Below are 18,162 nucleotides of genomic sequence, written 5' to 3' on the forward strand. Positions count from 1 at the left end.
CCTCTGAGAGGATGTCTGAGTTCCCGGTGGGGAGCAGGGCGTGCTGCAGTCACGGGAGAAGCAGGGTCCGGTGAGGCTGGAATAAGTCGCCAGGAGAGAAAAAGTTGTCAGGCGAGAGGCGACGGGTTGGGTGGGAGGGCAGGTTAGCGGGGCCCCACCGTCCACGTGATCGTAAATCCATTGCCGCGTTACTTTGGGGGACAGAGGGAGCCAGTGGTTTGAGCAGACAGGTGGAGTCCTCTAATTCATGTCTTGACAGCCTTAAGGAGAAAACTCACCCATGATCCTGATTAGAAGGGTGAGGCCGACTTTGTCCAGAGCCATCACAGTGGGTGTGGCCACCACTGCGATGGGTGTTACAGGGGGAGAGGGACCAGGCTCAACTGTGAACACACAAGGACAAGCAGGGGTTCCAGCCCCAGAGCAGGGTGGGGTCGCGGATGGAAAATCTCCAAGAGGAAACATCAGGGCTCAGGGATTCTGGCCAAACCCACCTTACAGGATTCTTGGCTGCAGGCGGGCAGGTGGTCAGACCTCACCTGGAGGAGAGTGGGGCACAGGGAACCCCATCGGAACCGGGAGTGAGCAGATACCGGGGGAGGGATTCTGGCTACTCCGACTTGGCAGGATTCTCCCTAAAATTGGGCTCTTCGGGGGCAGAGTCAGGAGGCTGGGGCTTGGAGGGGCCCAACTGAAGCCTGTCAAGGAGAAGTTCTTTGTCAGCAGGAATGCTGGCTCCAGGGTGGAAGTCGGCCTGGAGAAGCTGCAAGGTCAGAGGCAGGGAGACCAGTGATGCTGCAGTAACCAGCCTTCCTGATGCAGGTGACGGAGGCCACAGCAGGGCAGAAAAAGCCAGAGCAACAAACAGTCAGATTCTGGGTGTGAGGTGGCAGAATTTCCGAGAAAGTCACCGTCCTCGCAGTAACTGTGCTGGATAATCCAGAAACGACAGGGGTGCTGGACCCGTAGCAGTGCTTCCCGGGGCGGCCAGCTGTTTCCACAGCTGGCTGATTTCACGCTTCACTCACAAGTTCTCTGGGTTTTTCATTTTCTTCAAAACTGCCATTATCTTGCTTCCTTTTCCCAACTGTACGATGGGAGTCATTGAATGTGGACTCTGACTTTTCTTTGATCACCACGATCCAAAGGTATTTAGTTAGTGTTGATTTTCATCGTTTGTGTGCAGTCTCTTCCCCCCGGGAGTGTGAGCTCCATGCACATGCAGGCGAGTTCTGTGTTTCACGTCTGTGCCCAGCGTGGTGGCACCCGAGAGGTATAGTAGTTAAATACATAGGTAACAAGTAAATCAATGGTAAGGTATTCATCCAGTGTACCAGTTAGCGTGTTAATGGAATTAACTCCTTACTGGACCGCCATTACGTATAAGCCGTACAGGTTGGTTAGCCCGACCAGCAGTGTTCGTTTTGTCCCGTTTGGTGGGCTTCTTCTGAATGTTTACGTAGCAGAGACTCGGAATGCTGGTCACTGGACTGCACACCACCTCGGACGGGCCCCGAGAGTGCCTTTCCTGAAGGCGCAGGTCTGTCTGACCCACACCCCTGATGTCCTGGCCGTTGGTAAAACCGTTGGGCCCGACAATGACATCTGTATAAGCATCACGTCACTGATCTGGTGTCCGGTTTCCCCGCTCTCGGATGAGGCACCGAGCCCAGCTCAGGGCTGAACAGTCAATACGTCCTGTCGTGGTGATTATTTGTCTAAGGGACCAGGCCCGGGAAAGGGTTAGGATGCTTCTAAGCCAGGCTGCACGTTCCCTGATTGTTCTCCGGGCAGGAAACGCCGGTCAATACATGACCGTTTAATGTTTGATGAGCTCCAGGGCAATGATTACACTCAAGTCTCCTCCACGAGAAGAGTTCCCGACCCTGCCTCCCCGCCCTACAAGGACCTCAGGGCCCCATTTCTGCATCCCCACCTGCCCAGTGTCGGGGATTCCACAGTCACACATCACCATTCTCAGTGCTCAGAGCAAAGTTGGCACAGGGGTGCCCGAGATGTTTAAACAACGACCACACTGGTGACCAGACACTCTGGACACTGATCAGAGGTGGTCAGCATCTGTGTGGGTTCAGGCTTTCTCTCCAGGAAGCAGGGCTGAGTGAACTGTGCCCTGGGGGCCCTGCTCTAAGTGCTCGGCGGTTGCCTGTCAGGCAGATACAAACCTTGTCTCCCAGCACCAGCGGAAAGGCTTTTCAAGAGTGTGTTTATTATTGTTTGTGGATGAAATGAATAAACATCCAGATTCTCTAAAAGGTCCCTCAGGGGGGGTCCCCTCTTCTTCTATCCAAGTAGACCTGCGTTTTCTCAAAGTGTGGGCTGGTCCATAGACCACCTGACATAGAATCACCTAGAATGTTTATTAAAATTCGGATTTGGGGCTGACCCCACCCTCTAAATCCGTCTTGGGAATGTGATCTAGGAATCTACATTATTGGCAAGCCCCCAGGGGATTGTGAGACAGGTTAGCACTTGTGAAACCATTAAATGGATGTCTTCCTGCTGCCCTGACACTCGCCTTTAATATAAACCAGCAACTGTCAGAAATTTTAATAAAGAGAAACGCTCTGTACTTGCTTAAAAAACAATCTCAAACGTAGAGGAAGCTGTGGATGTCAATAGCAATGAAGGGATCTCAGGCCAGAGCAAAGTTCCCCTGCGACGGTCTCAAGAATAGTCGCCGAGCAGAGCCCTTGCCCAGCACTGCTGGAGGGAGGTCTGACACTCTGTACAGGGCTGGTGGTGTGATGAGATACATACTGTGGTCGCCTCTGTCTTTGAAGCCCCGGTAAGAGAAGTGGGTTGGAGGGCATGACTCGGCAGCAAGCTTCTCTGAATCTTTGCCGCGGCCTGAGTCACTAAACCGCCTGCACGACCCTGAAGTGCGTGGGGCTGGGCTGGTCACTGTCACAGGGAGAAAGTCTGGGTCAAGCACGTTAGCGATGCACTCAGCCTCACACTGCGAGGATGGACAGAGGGAAATTCAGACCCCGGACCCAGGTCCCCCAGCTGCAAACCTCTGCTCATCTCGGCCCGCAGCCCCTCCCTCTTTGCAGGGGTTGGTTGGGGGGCGCATGTTAAGGTGAAGCTGAAAGCCCTCCTTTTGCGTTTGTCTCCGTTCACGTGGATGGTGACGTGCAGGTCCTTTCAGAGGAGAAGGTTTATCACAGCCAGGAGAAGGGAGGCCATTTCCATATTCTCCTGAGGTCTGTTTGTTCACAGCTCAGAAAGCGGATGGTGGCAAGAATTTCTCCTGATTGCACCAATCGGACCATCTAGTGAGACCAAACTGTACTTTTTCCATTAGCTTTACAAACTTTCCCCATCCTTGTTTGCCTAAGATGCCGCTTCAGGGTAGGATTTTTCCATTTAGCAATCTGAGACCTTGCACTCTGCTCATTTCAGCGACCACCCCCAGCCCCGTGACTTAAAGTTCTCTCATCTAAGGGAGGAAACAAAGCATGAGGCCCTGTGCCGGCTCTGAGGCCCTGGGTTAGTGATGGCACCAGAGCCAAAGCTGGCAGCTCTCTGCTCTGGAGAGAAACCGTTGCACGGTTTTGTATTCTTCTGAACTATTATTTTATCACACAGTTGTAATAATGCATTGCAAATGTTTTAAAATACATGTATAATACTAAAGTAACACGTGCAGGCTTTGGAGGTAGCGAACTTTGTGCAGCGCCTTTCTGTAGCGCCTGCTCTGGGACCTTTGAGCCCTGGGTCCCCTCTCAGGAAGGATCCCCTTGCCTTCATGAAGTCAGTGGGTTGTCATCCCTTCCCCAGAGAATCATAGACAGCCTCAAAGGAGATGAGGACAATGAAACCGTTTTGTGGTCACCTGTGCGGCCTTGGGGCCTCCCCTCCCCTCTCAGTGATGCCCAGGGCCCGTGAACGCACCGTGAACTGATGAGTGAGGCCTCAGCTTCCTTTGGAAAATTCCCCCCAAGTCATCCTTGTGAACATACATTTCACTTCAATTGACAAGTGACAGAAAACTAAATATTGTCCTTTTCTTATCTGATTCCTAACAGCTTTACTAAGATATAGTTTATAGATCATGCGATTCATCCACTTGGCGTCTACAATTCAGTGGCTTGTAGTATATTCACAGAGGTCCTTGTGATCAATGTCAGGACATGTCTTCACACTGAAGGAGCCCCGCACCCACCGGCAGTCACTCCCCAAATCCCTCCCCAACCACAGCCACCAGTGTGCTTTCTGTCTCCGCGGGTTTGCCAGTTGTGGATGTTTCATGGACGTGGACTCCTACAATATGTGCCCTATGCGTCCAGCTTCTTTCACTCAGCATGTCTTTAAGGTTCCTCCACTTTGTGGGGGGTGTCAGTTCTTCCTCTCTTTTTCTGGCTGAATGATATTCCATCATGTGGCTACATCACCATTTATCCATCCATCACTTGATGAACATTTAAGTTGTTTCCACTTTGGGGCTCTTATGAATAATTCGGCTGTGAACATTCTTGCACAAGTTTTTATATGGACGCTTATCTTCATTCTTTCATACCTGGGGGTGGAGCTGCAGGGTCATTTGGGAACATCAGATGTATCCTTTTGAGGAGCTTCCAGACTGTTCTTTTTTGTTTGCTTGTTTTTTGTTTTTTAACATCTTTATTGGAGTATAATTGCTTTACAATGGTATGTTAGTTTCTGCTGTATAACAAAGTGAATCAGTTATACATATACATCTGTTCCCATATCCCTTCCCTCTTGCGTCTCCCTCCCTCCCACCCTCCCTATCCCACCCCTCTAGGTGGTCACAAAGCACCGAGCTGATCTCCCTGTGCTATGCGGCTGCTTCCCACTAGCTATCTATTTTACATTTGGTGGTGTATATATGTCCATGCCACTCTCTCACTTCGTCCCAGCTTACCCTTCCTCTTTCCTGTGTCCTCGAGTCCATTCTCTATGTCTGTGTCTTTATTCCTGTCCTGCCCCTAGGTTCTTCATGACCATTTTTTTTCTTTTAGATTCCATATATATGTGTTAGCGTACGGTATTTGTTTTTCTCTTTCTGACTTACTTCATCTGGATGACAGACTCCACGTCCATCCACCTCACTACAAATAACTCAATTTCGTTTCTTTTTATGGCTGAGTAATATTCCATTGCATATACGTGCCACGTCTTCTTTATCCGTTCCGCTGTTGATGGACACTTAGGTTGCGTCCATGTCCTGGCTGTTGTGAATAGAGCTCCCAGACTGTTTTTAAACGGACTGAACCTCATGTACTTCATAATGTAAATTTTCAATGTATTCTATACTGTATTGTGCTGTATGTATACATACAAATATGTTTGTGTAAAATGTGTCCCTCGTTTTAACTTTTTAATTTTCTTATTTATATCCATTTATGCTTTTATCTCTGAAGGCTTACAGGCACATCATTTTGTAACAAGACCAGATGTTTTCATGAACCTTGTTACATTTACATCCATTGGTGCTGATAGAGTGTCATAGCATGGGAGATAAATAATTGGAGCTTTTCCTTAATACTCATCGTTCTTTCTGATTTTTTAATCTCTCTGCTTTCCTTACAGTGGAATCTAGTTCATAATCCTTTGAGCAATAGTGCCACCTTTTCCTTAAAACACATTTCATAAGTTGAACTATAAGGCACTTTGAATGGAGAAGAAGAGGATTTTTCGAAAGACATTGGGTCTCTTTAAATATGTCCTTCGGAAAATCGAATTCTATTAAAATTTATGTGCCACCCAGCAAGCTCCTTGAGAGCAAGGGTGAGTATTCAATCATCTTGTTTCTGTCCTTGGTGTCCAATAAATGTGTGTTAGATGAATGACTCATTTTGCTGGGTAAACATATTTGGGGAGAGCATTTTAACACCAAAAAACACCTCCTAAGAGGGGTTGTTCTGCTGTGGTCCTTACCGATGATGCAGGCCTCTGGCTTCCTCTCTGTTTATACGGACTCTGCGTACACAGTTCACTAATATTGACCTCTGTTTTGTGTCTCTTTGGAAAACTAAATTATAGTGAAAGATGCTAGCAAATTGAATTTCAAAGAATAAACCTCAGAAATGCTGAATGTCAAAGGTTTAAGTGGATACCTTCTATTCTGATTACACTCAGCAATTTCTAATACAAATATGGGTAGTAAGGCCAGTTTTGTGATATGTGACTTAGAGGGTCTTGGGATCAACAGTGTTTTCAGTAAAATGGACCGGAGGAGCCTTTCAGTGGAGCCAGAGGGACCCTGGGGGGACGCTGTTCTCTGTAAAAATCCAGGTGTGGCTTCAGCTGCCACTTGGAATACTCAGCATCCAGGAAACACAGTTTCATCATCACACAGAGGGCTTAGAGGGTCATAAACTCAACAGCGGGCTCTTTAAATAAGCAGAAAGGACATGTATGAGAAAATAAGGAAGGATCTCCAGCAGGGAAAGAGCCTCACTGGGAACTGCCGTAGTGAAGCCAGTGCCTGCCAGCCCCATTGTGCAAACATCTCTCGGTTTGACACCGCCGGGCTGAACCCCGGCCACATGACCTTGTAAATGAGATACTGCCGTTAGTATGGACTCTGCTTTGTGATCCTGGCTTTCACCCAGGTCTGGGGGAATGCATCTCATCAGAGGAGCGTAGGTCATGTGCCCTTACCCCGGCTCCAGGGGAGTCTGAGAAAGGAACTAGTTAACGTGTGTAGTCCTGCAAGAGGAACCCACCTCTGCCTGTCACAGTGGCGAATTCTCTAAACAAACAACAACAAAAGGACTGAGACGTCTGTGAGCCAAACAGATGACAAAGACCATCACCACATAATGTAAAAATAAAACGCCCCAGGCAGGAGCTCCAGAGAACTAACTCTGCTACAGAAAACCGCCGTACACTCTGGAGTGTGTTATGTATGTGCTAGATATCTGTTTGAGACATTTATCTGTGAATTCACTGTATATGTTTGAGATGTGCACGTATACATGTAGCATATATACATATAATTAGACCAACACAAATGGAGAGAGAAATTGTGATGGAAACTGCAATGTTGCTAAGATGTTAATTCTCTGCAGACTGAGGTATCATTTCAATGCAACCTCAGTCAAAGCTGATGCAATTCAAAGCAGCCTCACTTTTTAGAGAAACGGACAGGAAGATTCTAAAATGTGTGTGAAAATGCAAAGGACCGGGTCTTCCCTGGTGGCGCAGTGGTTGGGAGCCCGCCTGCCGATGCGGGGGACACGGGTTCGTGCCCCGGTCCGGGAAGATCCCACATGCCGCGGAGCAACTAAACCCGTGCGCCATGGTCGCTGAGCCTGCGCGTCCGGAGCCTGTGCTCCGCAACGGGAGAGGCCACGGCAGTGACAGGCCCGCGTACCGCAAAAAAAAAAAAAAAAAAAAAGCAAAGGACCTTAGAAGAGCCTAAACAATCCTGACAAAGAAGAACAAAGTTGGACAACTCACACTATCTGATTTTTTCCAGCCCTAGAACCAGCTGTCTCTTCAAGGATCCCTGTTGCCTTTCAGGAGAATGGCGTTTAGAAACCAAGATCTGGCACTGGCTGTGCTCACTGCTGGTTTCCTTAGCAGGCAGAGCTGGTATACACGCTTATATCTGTAATTATGTACTTTGTCTACCCATCTGCATCTGTACCAAGCTGAACATGAATTCATACCGATGTCTCTGACTATAATCTAATACAACATGGTTCATGCTAGCTTTTCTCCCTCCCCTTGCTTATCTGTACAAGATAGGTTTAATTTTCCATTGAGACTTCCTCTTTGAACCAATTTAGAAGACTGATGTTGTTTTGTTTTGTCTTTGTTTTTTCTAGTTGAAACACTTTATTGTCTAGTGATTGGAATTTATTGTACTAAGGTGCTGTAATACTGAGGTGCTAGTCAGCAACGTTGTTAGCATGTGTCAGACCCTACTGACTAATGCACACAAAGATTTTATTTGATCTTTGGCCACTTTGTCAAAGACAGTAATGATAGCTTTACTTGATAGAGAGCAGGCATGTGAGTATAGCAGGAGATCCAGCTCCTTGGTCTGTTTTATTCATATATTTAAAAAAAGTTTGGAAGGTTGATAAAGGCATTTCATTAATTCATGCTTAAAACAACTGAAACCAAATCCATGCCAAAGTTCCTGCTTGACACGTGTTCCTCAAAAGATATTATCTCTTGGGCTTCCCTGGTGGCGCAGTGGTTGAGAGTCCGCCTTGCCAATACAGGGGACACGGGTTCGTGCCCCGGTCCGGGAAGATCCCACATGCCGCGGAGCGGCTGGGCCCGTGAGCCATGGCCACTGAGCCTGCGCGTCTGGAGCCTGTGCTCCGCAACGGGAGAGGCCACAGCGGTGAGAGGTCCGTGTACCGCAAAAAAAAAAAAAAGATATTATCTCTTTCAACATATACAAAGCCAAGAAAGGCATAGTTAAGGGAAGGAATATTACCTACATAGTTATATATATCAGCTTTTCAGCATGACAGAGAAAAGGCAGAGTTCCTTCATGTAGAAGCTGAGTCTCTTCTTCACGTACTCTGCCAAAATACATAGTCTGACCAAAAGATAGTCTTGATAATCTTCTCATCTTTTTTTTTTTTCGTTTCTGCTTTATAACAAAGTGAATCAGTTATACATATACATCTGTTCCCATATCCCTTCCCTCTTGCATCTCCTTCCCTCCCACCCTCCCTATCCCACCCCTCTAGGTGGTCACAAAGCACCGAGCTGATCTCCCTGTGCTATGCGGCTGCTTCCCACTATCGATCTACCTTACGTTTGGTAGAGTATATATGTCCATGCCTCTCTCTCACTTTGTCACAGCTTACCCTTCCCCCTCCCCATATCCTCAAGTCCATTCTCAAGTAGGTCTGTGTCTTTATTCCTGTTTTACCCCTAGGTTCTTCCTGACAATTTTTTTTCTTAGATTCCATATATATGTGTTACCATACGGTATTTGTCTTTCTCTTTCTGACTTACGTCACTCTGTATGACAGACTCTAGGTCTATCCACCTCATTACAAATAGCTCAGTTTCGTTTCTTTTTATGGCTGAGTAATATTCCATTGTATATATGTGCCACATCTTCTTTATCCATTCATCCGATGATGGACACTTAGGTTGTTTCCATCTCCGGGCTATTGTGAATAGAGCTGCAGTGAACATTTTGGTACATGACTCTTTTTGAATTGTGCTTTTCTCAGGGTATATGCCTAGTAGTGGGATTGCTGGGTCATATGGTAGTATTTGTAGTTTTTTAAGGAACCTCCAAACTGTTCTCCATAGTGGCTGTACCAATTCACATTCCCACCAGCAGTGCAAGAGTGTTCCCTTTTCTCCACACCCTCTCCAGCATTTATTGTTTCTAGATTTTTTGATGATGGCCATTCTGACTGGTGTGAGATGATATCTCATTGTAGTTTTGATTTGCATTTCTCTAATGAGTAAAGATGTTGAGCATTTTTTCATGTGTTTGTTGGCAGTCTGTATATCTTCTTTGGAGAAATGTCTATTTAGGTCTTCTGCCCATTTTTGGATTGGGTTGTTTGTTTTTTTGATATTGAGCTGCTTATAAATTTTGGAGATTAATCCTTTGTCAGTTGCTTCATTTGCAAATATTTTCTCCCATTCTGAGGGTTGTCTTTTGGTCTTGTTTATGGTTTCCTTTGCTGTGCAAAAGCTTTGAAGTCTTCTCATCTTTTAATCCTTGCTAATAAAGATGAACAAATACTCATCACATGGACATCGGCTAGTCTAATCAGATGGACCAAACAGGTCACTTTTCAGAACCTGTTTTCATATCTAAATTGAGTCACTGCAGACCTAACTTTCAAATATTTGGGGATTTTCCAGAAATCTTTCTGTTATTGATTTCTAGTTTAATTTATTTTGGTCCAAGAACATACTTTGTATGATTTCTATTCTTTCAAATTTGCTAAGGTTTGTCTTATAATATAGCCTATTTTGATGAATGCCCAATGTGCACTCAGTTGAGGAGAATATGGATGATGCTGCTGTGGGTTGGAGACCATCTGCCCTTAAGACAGAGAGCTATTGGTGTCCGAATAGACCAGGGTTTCTCAACCTCAGCACTAGTGATATTTGGGGCCAGACGACTCTTTTCAGTTGACGACTGTCTGTGCACGATCGAGTTTTGGTAGCATCTCTGCCTCTGCCCAGCACCCACCCCCAAGTTGTGACAACAGAATATCTCCAGGCATTTCCAGTTGTCCCACAGGAGGTGAAATCTCTCAGGATAAGGAAAACTCAAAAAGACAGAATATATCAACGTGACAGAAGAGTGAGTGTAACCATCACAATTTAAAACTTCTCACCAAGAGGCTCCAGTAAGAAGGGCACAAGGCAGGCCACAAAGTGAAGGAAAATATTTGAAATGCGTATCTGACAAAGGATTTGAATACAGAATACATAAAGAACTCCCACAAAACAAAACTATAAAGAGAAATAACCCGATTAAAAATGGGGGGAAAAAGTTGAAAAGTCACTTCACAAAAGAAGATGTACAAATAACCAATCATCACATCCTTAGTCACCCAGGAAATGAGGAGTAAACTTTAAGGAGACACCACTTCACTTTCAGCACAATGGCTCAGCTTGAGAAGAATGACAACCCAGAATGCTGATGGGCGTGTGGGTGAGGGTTACAGAAAAGAAACTGTCAGAATTCATTGAGTCCTGAATATGAGATCTGCACATTTCACACGTATCAGTTTGTCTCAGTTTATAACAATGTAGTGGTATTTATTTTTCTATTCCTTGATTTCTATTTTAGAAAAAATTATGTTCTTTTGATGACTTCACCTAGGTTTGTTCTTTTCAAAAAAAAATCAAATGGTTGAAATGTTTCGTTCGGATAAAATCTGACCCGGAAAAATGGGGGCCCCATCTGAGCGGCCCCCCTGTCAGCTCCCCCAGGTGTGTCCTAAGACGTTTCTACCAAACTCCCAGACATTGTGCATTGGGAACACCTACGCTCCCGTCTGCGTCCCCGACACCATGACCCTGAGGACACCTCCGTTGTAGCACTGCCAGAGGTAAGAAAGACAAAGAGTGAAATTTGAGTTTCAGGTAAACAGTGCATTTTTTTAGTATAAGGATATCCCATTTGGGGCACGTTTGGAACATACTGATATTAAGAGTTACTTGCCGTTCCTCTGAAGTTCAAACTCAACCGGGTGCCCTGCGTTTTTATCTGGCAGTTATTCCTCTATCTTTGCTGTCTTCCGTGCCTGACGCTCTTCCTGGAACCCGCTCGAGGAAATCTGCAGAATTTAGTGGGAAGGTACAAAGGCCTTTCCCCGCAGGGGGTGCTGGCCAGTAAAATAATACACGTGAGCAACAGAGGAGCAGAACCAGAGCAGCAGGTGCAAACGGTCGAGCGAGGCACGAGGGGAAAGTGCAGGACGCGAGGGCGGCCTCGGCAGAGGATAGGGAGTTCACGGACTCCGGGCTGCAGACAGCTTGTCCCTAACGAACCCCGGAACCCGGACGTCAGCCACCTCCTCTCCGGATGCGTTTCCAGCCACGTGACATGAGCCATTCCTCCGTGAGCCCCCCCAGCCTTCAAGTCAGATGAAGGAACCTGATTGTGAGCCTGTTTCCTGACCCGTTTCAGAAGCCCCCATAGAGGCGGGAAGGTCTCAGCTGTCCCCAGACCCTAAGTGCCAGGTCCTCCAGTGTCACTTTTAGGGCCTGAGTGCTGACGTTGTCCCCAAAGACACCCCGGCCCAGCATGGTGTAATTAGGGCACAGGCACACCTTCATCTCCTGCGACTGCAATTAAAGCTTAAAGGACCCTTTTAGTCTAAATATGGAAATAATCTGGAAAAAAAACATTTTCTGAAATCACTTAATTGCAAGCTTATGTGACGTGTACTGAAAGACATTAGAATAATTTCCATTTTGTAGGAGGAATAGCACACACACATCTATATCTCACACACACACACACACACACACACACTTTCTCACACCCCTATGATGTAATGATGTTTAGAATGTTCCATTCTCCATGTAATGCAGTGAAGACAGTGGTCATAGATGCACGCCATTCCAGTCAGATTCCATTTATAAAAATGTGAAGTTGCCCTCTGTATCTAGAATAAACACATTTAGTTTGAAAAAGAAAATGTTTTCTTTTATTTCTCCTTCATACAACCTACTTAGAGTCTTTACTGTTTTTCTAAGGTGACAGAAATAAAGAGAATTGTTTATTTTGTCTAAATATTCAAGCATATCCACGTGGATCTGAATAGCTGAATACAGAGGCCTGGCATGTATTTTGTTACGTGAATTTGTTTTTACAATGATCCGAAGTCACAGAAGAGGTTTGTGAGCCTGTGATCCAGCAAACAACTCTGACACAGTCTGCAGAGGGAAAGGAAGAAGTAGAAAACTAGGAAACCGCTTTTATACGACTCCTTTTCACTCTTAACAGCTTTCCAAAATAGGTTTCCAATCTCATTTACACACATATGACTGTCTAACGTGGGCATCATTTGAAAGGGAAAAAAACTGGAAAAAAATGTTTCATGTTATTTTAGAAAACGTTCTATGGTTTCCTCTTAAGAATTTCTGAGCCACCGGAAAGTCTATACATGAAGATGTATTTCCATGCCTGACAACTGGGATGTCTGAGTAGGAGGGAATAACTGAGGGGCTTCAAAGGAACTTCAAAGTGGTATCAACTCCCGAAGACGAATTTCTGAGGAAGAGCAGAACTCCGTCGTCAGGAATTGAGGGAGAGGGACAGGTCCTAGGGTGCCGGCCCCAGTTCCTGTGGGTCCCGGCAGCCCTGCCCCTCCACCGTCGACTCTCCTCCCCGTCTCAGCTCCTGATCCATCTGGGGTCTGTGATTTGTGAGGATCGCTGGCCTTCCTGGGCAGTATTAGAAGATGCCAAGCTATTAAAATGTTTAAAGTTCTATTAACCCTAATGAGGCACAGTTGGGTTTTTTTTTTTTTTTACTGTTTAAAACATTTGGTGATAGAGGACCAGACCTCGTGGGCCCTTCTGCTCCTGTGACTCAGCAGCTGCAATCTTGGGGCTAAAAGCGTGAGTTTCGGAGCCAGGCTGCCTGGCCCTGGAGTCTACCTCTGCGTTCGCCCCGGGGGCACCTGGGCAAGTTGCACCTCGGTCTCCCTGTTTGCATGATGAGGCCCTACTGTGTGGGGTTCCCGCGAGCGCTGAATGGGTTGGTACCGGGTTGGAAGCTTACAGGGATCCAGCATAACAGTGTATAGCAAACGTTAACTGTTGTGAGTCTGTAAAAGAAAACAGCCTGATTAGCTTTCTATAGTGGAAGCTCTTCTTTAAGAGGCTACCCTGTGTTGGAATAAGGAGATGGTTGGGAGTTTTTTAAATGTATTTGAAACGTAGAATCACAAATACATGGAATCGTGTGTGGGTACCACCCAGCTACCACCGAAGGGGCATTTGCTGTAGTTCTGAGTCACCCCCCGGCTCACGGCGCCAGGCTCTGGGCTGGAAATCTGGATACAGAGATCAAGAAGACACAGCCTTTCTCTTAAAGATTCTCAGAACTTCAATTTGAGAATGTTGAAATAATGAAGAGCGGTGTTAATCAGCAGGGAAAGCTCTTCTGTCGGAAGGAAGTAAGATAAAAGTGCTAACAGGTAGAAATCTTAGTGTGAGGGGATTCAAGGGAACAGAAGGAGAGGGGAACCCAGAAAGGTTTCATTTTTGCAAAAACAAACATGAGGCCGAGAGCCTGAGGGTCCGCGCAGCACACCTCCACACACACCACCGAGGCCGGGATGCTCAGGCCCCTGCAGGTGACCTTGGACTAAACACGGTGCAGGTGAGGCTGACGAGGTCACGTCCAAGCTAGCCTGTGCCCCACGTGGTGGCCGTGGGTGCTGTGGGTGGTCGCACACCTGTCTGCTTCCAGCTGTGGGCCCACAGAGGCTCAAAGGGACCCGTGGCCGTGCTGGTGCAGACCCCGGCCTGGAGCAGCAGGGCTAACGAGGAGTTGGGCAGGGGCTTGCACCCTTTACGAGCCAAGGTCAGAGCTGGCTCCACGCTCACTTCTCTCCCATTCCCTTTCCTTGCTTTTCTTTTTTTTTTCTTTGTTTTTTTTTTGTTTTGAGTAGAGAGGAGGAAGGTAGGAGCTGGAATATGTTATACACCTGGTTTTAAAACAAAAATTATTATTATAATAATTTATGATATAAATTGTATTCTATTAATATCTAAAATACATATTATTAATTTCACCCCAAATAATGACTTTATAAGAAGTGGGCTTTGCTTAATCAGAACTTTTCATTGAGCCCATTTTTTTTCTCTTCTGCCCCATTTCTAAAGAAGTAAGGCACAGAGAAAACAATTTACATCAAGAATTTACTTTGAAAAACAAGGGAACATTCTTCAGCCAAATATGGAGTCAGAATTAGCAACCTCATATTTATACACATTTTTATACACAGGCCTGTGCACTGATCCTATTTAATGTTCCCATTGTGATCTGCAATGCGAAAGAAGAATAAACTCATTATTTGTGTCCACATTATTCCAGTTTGGGGTCAAATAAGAGGAATTCTTACTATATTGTGGAAAGTCTGTCACCAAAACCTGAAAGGAGTTCAGTTAGTCAGAAACGCAAGCTAAGCCGAGCCTTCTACATGCCAGACACCCTCAAGGTTTTCCCATACTTTTAACATTTTGCAAAATAACAAGAAGGGATACCAGAGGAAATAGATTTTTAAAGCTGTTTGAGAGAAAATGATCATTATGATAACAACATGGATTTGACTTTTCAGTCTGCTCTCTGCCTGTATTGCGTGATCTGCACAACTTCTCATAAGTTAAAACGGAAGGCAAGTCTTTGATTTTTTTCTTTTATTTTTCTGAGTGTGTAAAGTTGCTAAAAGCTACCATGATTTTTGTGAGACTCTCATGGTTTTTTGACCCCAGTTCGCTCTTATGGTGTGTGAGTTACCTGTGCTTTCAGCACTTTTTTATTCTATGTGGAGTGATCCTGATGTCACTACCTGATCATAAAAAGTCAGGTTTCAAAACAAGTTTGTAAATAGGCTCCCCCACTGCTTTTGAGGAAATCGCATCTGTGCGAGTGTCTGTCAGGAATGTTTACATGAGGCAAAGGTGTCCACCGCAGGACGAAGTTTGGTAACAGCCTCTGGGCGATCCCTGCGGCGATGCTCATGGAAGCCTCTTCTCTTCTCTCCGTGTCTTTCCTATAGCCAGAGCTACCTGCAAGCTGCCAGCGACGGGCCTGCCGTCCACAGCCTGGACCCCTCTGCCAACTACAGCTCCCCGAAATTCCGCTCCCGGAACCAGAGCTACATGCGGGCCGTCAGCACCCTCAGCCAGGCCAGCTGCGTCAGCCAGGTGGGGTCCCTCCTCCCTCCCACCCCGCCCTGAGTCAGCCCCTGCGAGGGCCGCAAGCAGACGCACATTCCAGCCTGGAGTCATCCTGGCCTGGGTGCGCCCCCGGGAACTTTATAAGATTAATTGCAGGGGCAGGGGCTGCATTTATGGCTCTGTCATTCTTTCTCCCACCTGCTCTGAGCCCGGGTGGCTGACTAGCTGGCCGTCTTGGCCTCCGTCCCCTCCGTGCTGAGCAGCCTCCTTCCCTGTGTCACGCCCCCCATGTGGAGGGTCTGGGTCCCACCCCGAGGGGACACACAGGGTCTCTCCCAGCGCCAGCTGCCCAAGTTTGCTGGTGTTTCTGGGGACAGACACCCTCTCAGCTCCAGGAAAGCCGGCAAGGTCACAGCCTCCCTTATGCTTTGAAGAGACCAGGTGGCAGGTGTGTCCACACCTTCCCCTTGGCTTCTTACTGCTTGAGCGAGACCCCAGATGGAAGAGGGGGACGTGCCGGGGGGCCTCGCCGCATCCCTGCAGACTGTCTCCCTCTTCCCCACGGGACCCGGCCCTCCTCACCCCTCCCATCCTAGTCACCGCTCCGTAAACGCCGCTGCCTGGTTCTCAGTGTCCCTATGACCCAACGTGTGGCTAGTGCGATGGAATATTTTCAGTCTCGCCCTGGGATCCACAAGGTGGCCATTGCCATGGGAGCGGGCAAGCTCTGGGGATGGGGCAGCTACGCCCGCTCCCTGGGCGGGAAGACAAAACGGTCCCGAGGGGCTTCCCTGGTGGCGCAGTGGTTGAGAGTCCACCTACCGATGCAGGGGACGCAGGTTCGTGCCCCGGTCCCGGAAGATCCCACATGCCGCGGAGTGGCTAGGCCCGTGAGCCATGGCCGCTGAGCCTGCGCGTCCGGAGCCTGTGCTCCGCAACGGGAGAGGCCACAGCAGTGAGAGGCCCGCATACCGCAAAAAAAACAAAAAACAAACAACCAAAAAAAAAACAGTCCCGAGGCTGAGGGCCCGAGTGAGGCTCTGAGCTGCTCCTGTTGCCCCTGGGGCAGCATCTGTGCTGAGGCTCCGCCCGGCCGAATCTCCTGAGGTCACGGTCCCTAGACAGTCTCTGCGTTTACTTTGTTTCTGCTCATCCACCATCCGGATAATTCTGACGATGCTCCCTTTTCCCAGGAACCCGGGAGGCTCAGGGCTGCGGCGGATGCTTTGTTGCACATCAGGACGGGTGCCGGGGCGGGGGGATGTCAGGAGACCCGCACGGGGACAGGGGGGCCCCTGCATCCTCACTCACTGAAGGAAGGACGTTTGCCTTCCTCCGTGTCAGGTCCTGCCGTCGTCTCTTATCTCTTTCTCGTCTTTGAAAAGCTGTTTCGGTGTGATGGTAGCTTCTTTCTGTCATGCATCCTTTTCTTTTTTAATTATAAATTTTTTATAACATAAAATTTACCGTCTTCACCACTTCAGTGTCCAGCTCAGTGGCATTAAGTACATTCACATCATTGGGCAACGATCGCCACCACCAGCTGCAGAACTTTCTCGTCGTCCCAAACTGACACCGTCCCCACTAAACACTGACTCCCCTTTCCCCTCCCCCAGCCCCTGCCCCACCGTCTACCTTCTGTCTCTGTGGACCTGAGTCCTCCAGGGACCTCACATGAGTGACTCATACAGTATGTGTCCTTCTGTGTCTAGTTTATTGCACTTTCCCCCAGGTCCATCCATACGGCAGCCTGTTTCAGAATTTGCCTCCTTTTTAAGGTTGTGTGAATGGACCACGTTGTGTTTGTCCATCAACAGACACTTGGGTTGCTTCCCCCTCTTGGCTACTGTGAGTAACACAGCTGTGAACACGGGTGTACGAGTGTCTGTTCACGTCCCTGCTTTCAGTTCTTGTGCACGTAGACCCAAAAGTGGCGTTGCTGCATCAGACAGGAGTGCTAGTTTTAACCTTCTGAGGAAACTCTGTATGGTTTGTCACAGCGGCCGCCCCATTTTTCACCCCCAGCAGCTGTGCGCACGGTCCCAGGGCCCCCGTACCCTCACCGTCATGCTTGCTCTGGAATTGTCATCCATCCTGACGCCCGAGGGGCCCGCCCCCAGCTGTATGTCGACCTCTCTGCTACCAACGGGACAGTCACCTTTCTCACCATCTTCCCAATTTTCTCTTCTTTGGTTTCTCGGTGCCCACATTCTCCAGAAGCACTTTAAGTGCTTTTCTGCGTTTATAGTTCACCAAAGAAGTTGGTTGCTTCAGCCCGCACTGGTTACTTACCAACCACACTGGCTTAACATCCTCCTGGGACATTTCCAGTGGGCCTGAGCTGTGGTTTGAGTTGCCAAGCAAAACACCCACTTTTCCAAATCTCCCTCAAGCTAGTGAACAAATCACCTCTCAGAGGACAGGTCATTTCAGTTCCTGTCTAGACCAGTTTGAGATCCTCCTCAACTACTTGTTTGGGTGAAAAAAATGTCCCCTTCATTTCTAGAACCTCACTGATCAGTCTTGTAGCTGGAAGCACTGGCCGAATGGTCCTCACGGAAATGTCCATCCCTCATTTGTGAAATGCACGTGCAAGCTTGATAGTGTCTCTTCCCGGTGGAGAAGCTCCTGGGCGCAGGCAGGTTTGCAGAAAGGGAGGGATCCACCGAAATCCTGCGTCCTGGAGCTGGTGGACGCTCACAGCATCACTCAGTTTCTGGCTTTTTCAGGTTGTCTAACGTGGATCTTTGACATAAATGACATAAAACAATCTGAGACTTTTTGATATAATTCCACGTAAGGGAA

General features: G+C 47.5%; 1 protein-coding gene across 1 annotated transcript in view; it reads left to right on the forward strand.

The window, feature by feature from the left end:
- Positions 1-18,162, forward strand: part of DLGAP2 (DLG associated protein 2) — a gene marked incomplete at its 3' end in the record, with an annotated part of 747,505 nt that overhangs the window by 676,758 nt on the left and 52,585 nt on the right. The window contains exon 8 of the mRNA XM_081221055.1: positions 15,237-15,384. Coding sequence (XP_081077181.1) covers positions 15,237-15,384 — 148 coding nt within the window. The remainder of the gene's footprint in view (positions 1-15,236; positions 15,385-18,162) is intronic.

The sequence above is a fragment of the Mesoplodon bidens genome (genome assembly GCF_964165515.1).
Source record: "Mesoplodon bidens genome assembly, chromosome: 20".
In the NCBI taxonomy this organism is placed as follows: Eukaryota; Metazoa; Chordata; class Mammalia; order Artiodactyla; family Ziphiidae; genus Mesoplodon; species Mesoplodon bidens.